General features: G+C 61.7%; 1 protein-coding gene across 1 annotated transcript in view; it reads right to left on the bottom strand.

Moving 5' to 3' along the window:
* The window catches only part of MNEG_7341 (hypothetical protein), a gene marked incomplete at both ends in the record, with an annotated part of 3,527 nt that extends 3,257 nt beyond the window's left edge, over window positions 1-270 (bottom strand). Inside the window, one exon of the mRNA XM_014044188.1 lies at window positions 133-270. Within this exon, the coding sequence (XP_013899642.1) occupies window positions 133-270 (138 nt within the window). The remainder of the gene's footprint in view (window positions 1-132) is intronic.
* Window positions 271-2,214: the final 1,944 nt, after the last annotated feature.

Here is a 2,214-nt window from a genome sequence, read left to right as displayed (position 1 = left end):
TGTGTGTGTGTGTGTGTGTGCAGGTTGGCAGGAGCGCCAGGCCAGGGCGCCAGGCAACGCTACAGGCCTCGACGGCCGCAAATCGCCGTCATCAGTAAGCCGTGACCTCTTCGGGTCAGGCCACGCCCTCACCTTGACAGGGCCAAAGTCGTTTGGGTTCAGCGGCCGCACGCTGAGCGGTCCGCAGGGCAGAGCCGCCGAGTCCGAGCCGAGCGCCGCCTCCGCCAACGCCCCCGCGCAGCCGGGCAGCGGCTCGCCAGCGGCCAGCATGGCCCGGCCCCGCCCGCCGCCACCGCCTCCGGCTCGCGAACAGGGAGGCTTGAGCCGGGATCACTAAGGCAGGCCTGCAGGCGTGGAAGGCAGGGTCGCTGCAACCACCGTGTAAGCCCGTGTGAGATCAACGGCGCCAGAGCGCCGAGAGCCCACTGCGCGACGTGCGCGCTGCAGTGTTGCGCCTCACTGCGCAGTCTGTGCCCGTCCTGTCCTGTGTCGCCGCACGTTGGTGCTGATCTTTTCTGGCTACGATGCGACTCAGTTGCTTGCAGTTCTTCCGCAACCAAAGAGCAGTCGCGCGAGTGCGTGCGTGATGGCCTCGACAAGCTGAATAGCACGCATGCCTGTCTGAAATGCAGAGATGGCGGGATTAGGATGTGCAAGGAGCTTGCTGGGGTGACCAGTTGCCAGCTGCACATCAGCTACACTCTACCCCATTGCTGGCCTGGTGCTCCTCCCGCCCAGCCTCGCGATGCACAGCAGGTTGCCATAAACGTGCGATATGCACGTGCTGCCGTAGTGCCTCATATGCGCATGGCTCCCGTGTCCAGAGACCAACTTCCTTGTGCCGTGCTGAACATGACAACCAGCCGGACGCAGCTTAGAGGGACGTGCACACGCCCTGGCCCATGTGCACTCGCACTCCCTCGCCCATGCACGCGCCTGCACTCGTTCCCGCGCGCGCATGCGCGCTTGCACGCGCGCACACACACACGCACACACGCACACACTCTCAAACACACACACACACGCACACACGCACACACGCTCACTCACGCACTCACTCACTCACTCACTCACACACACACACACACGCAACACATACTGCTTGAAACTCTATGATTGAAAAGTATTGATTGCGACATCTGGATGTCAGTCATGCTGTGGCTGCGTAGCACACCCCTCACACTGCATCCTTGCTTTTGCCTGCCTCGAAAAGAACAGGGTGCGTGTCAGTCAATCCTGGGGCCGCAGTGCGCGCCCTCACATGCTACGTGCCTCACAAGAGCCGACGCCACCACTGCTGGTTCAAACCCCCTTTGTACTGGTATTGCAAATTGCGTGTGCTGCAGGTCTCAGGGTGGGTGTTGAGTGACCAGGCCCCTCACAACCGCACACTCCCTGCTGGCTGGACTCTCCCACAAGGTGCGAGACTGCGAGTATTTGCTGGTGGGGCAGCGGGGAAACGGGCAGTTGCCCTGACCCCCGCGCCCGTCCTTAAAACTTACTGGGTGCCCAGCGCCCGGTCCACTCTACTCCAATTGCTGGCCGCTGCCGGCCAGCAGGGTCGAGCCATCACTCCCGGAAACCCTTATGATCCCACCGAGCACACCTTTTTCCCCGGCAGGAGCCCGCCGTGGACACCCACACACGCCACAGCATTCACGCACTTTGCCACTTCGCCGCACGATACTTTTGACCCCAGTAACACCGGCTCAGGACGCGTCGTGCTGCCCCGAACGACCTGCCGCCTACCGCGCAGGTGATTCAGTGTATCGAGGGGTACCGGTGGCACGGGTATGGGCGGGATACCCCAATCGCTTTGAGCACACTGCTGCTTGCCACACCTGCCGTGTGCGGTGTCTACGGTGGTGACCACTCTACCCCTCGGTAATCGAACCTTCGTCAATGCATGCATGATACGACGATTTTTACACAGTCGCGGGCGTGCACTGCGCATCTGGCTTCACATGTGTGCTGGGTTGCCAACATTGGGTCGCTGCTCGCTACGAGTGCCGCTCACAGTCACTAGCCCACCACGGCGGTCAAAGCAGTACACGGCACAGCGCTGTACCAAGCGTGATTGCAATTAGGGCCTGCAAATATTGACTCAAGAGCCTTGCATCACCAGGTGGCCCTCCTATCGCCTACGGTGGCGCGCGAGCCCAAGCTCCGCGGTCAGCGAACCTTGGGGTGGCCCGGCTTGTATCAATTATCTTA

Source organism: Monoraphidium neglectum (assembly GCF_000611645.1).
Source record: "Monoraphidium neglectum strain SAG 48.87 unplaced genomic scaffold scaffold01289, whole genome shotgun sequence".
Lineage (NCBI taxonomy): Eukaryota > Viridiplantae > Chlorophyta > Chlorophyceae > Sphaeropleales > Selenastraceae > Monoraphidium > Monoraphidium neglectum.
This window is presented reverse-complemented; position numbering and strand designations above follow the sequence as displayed.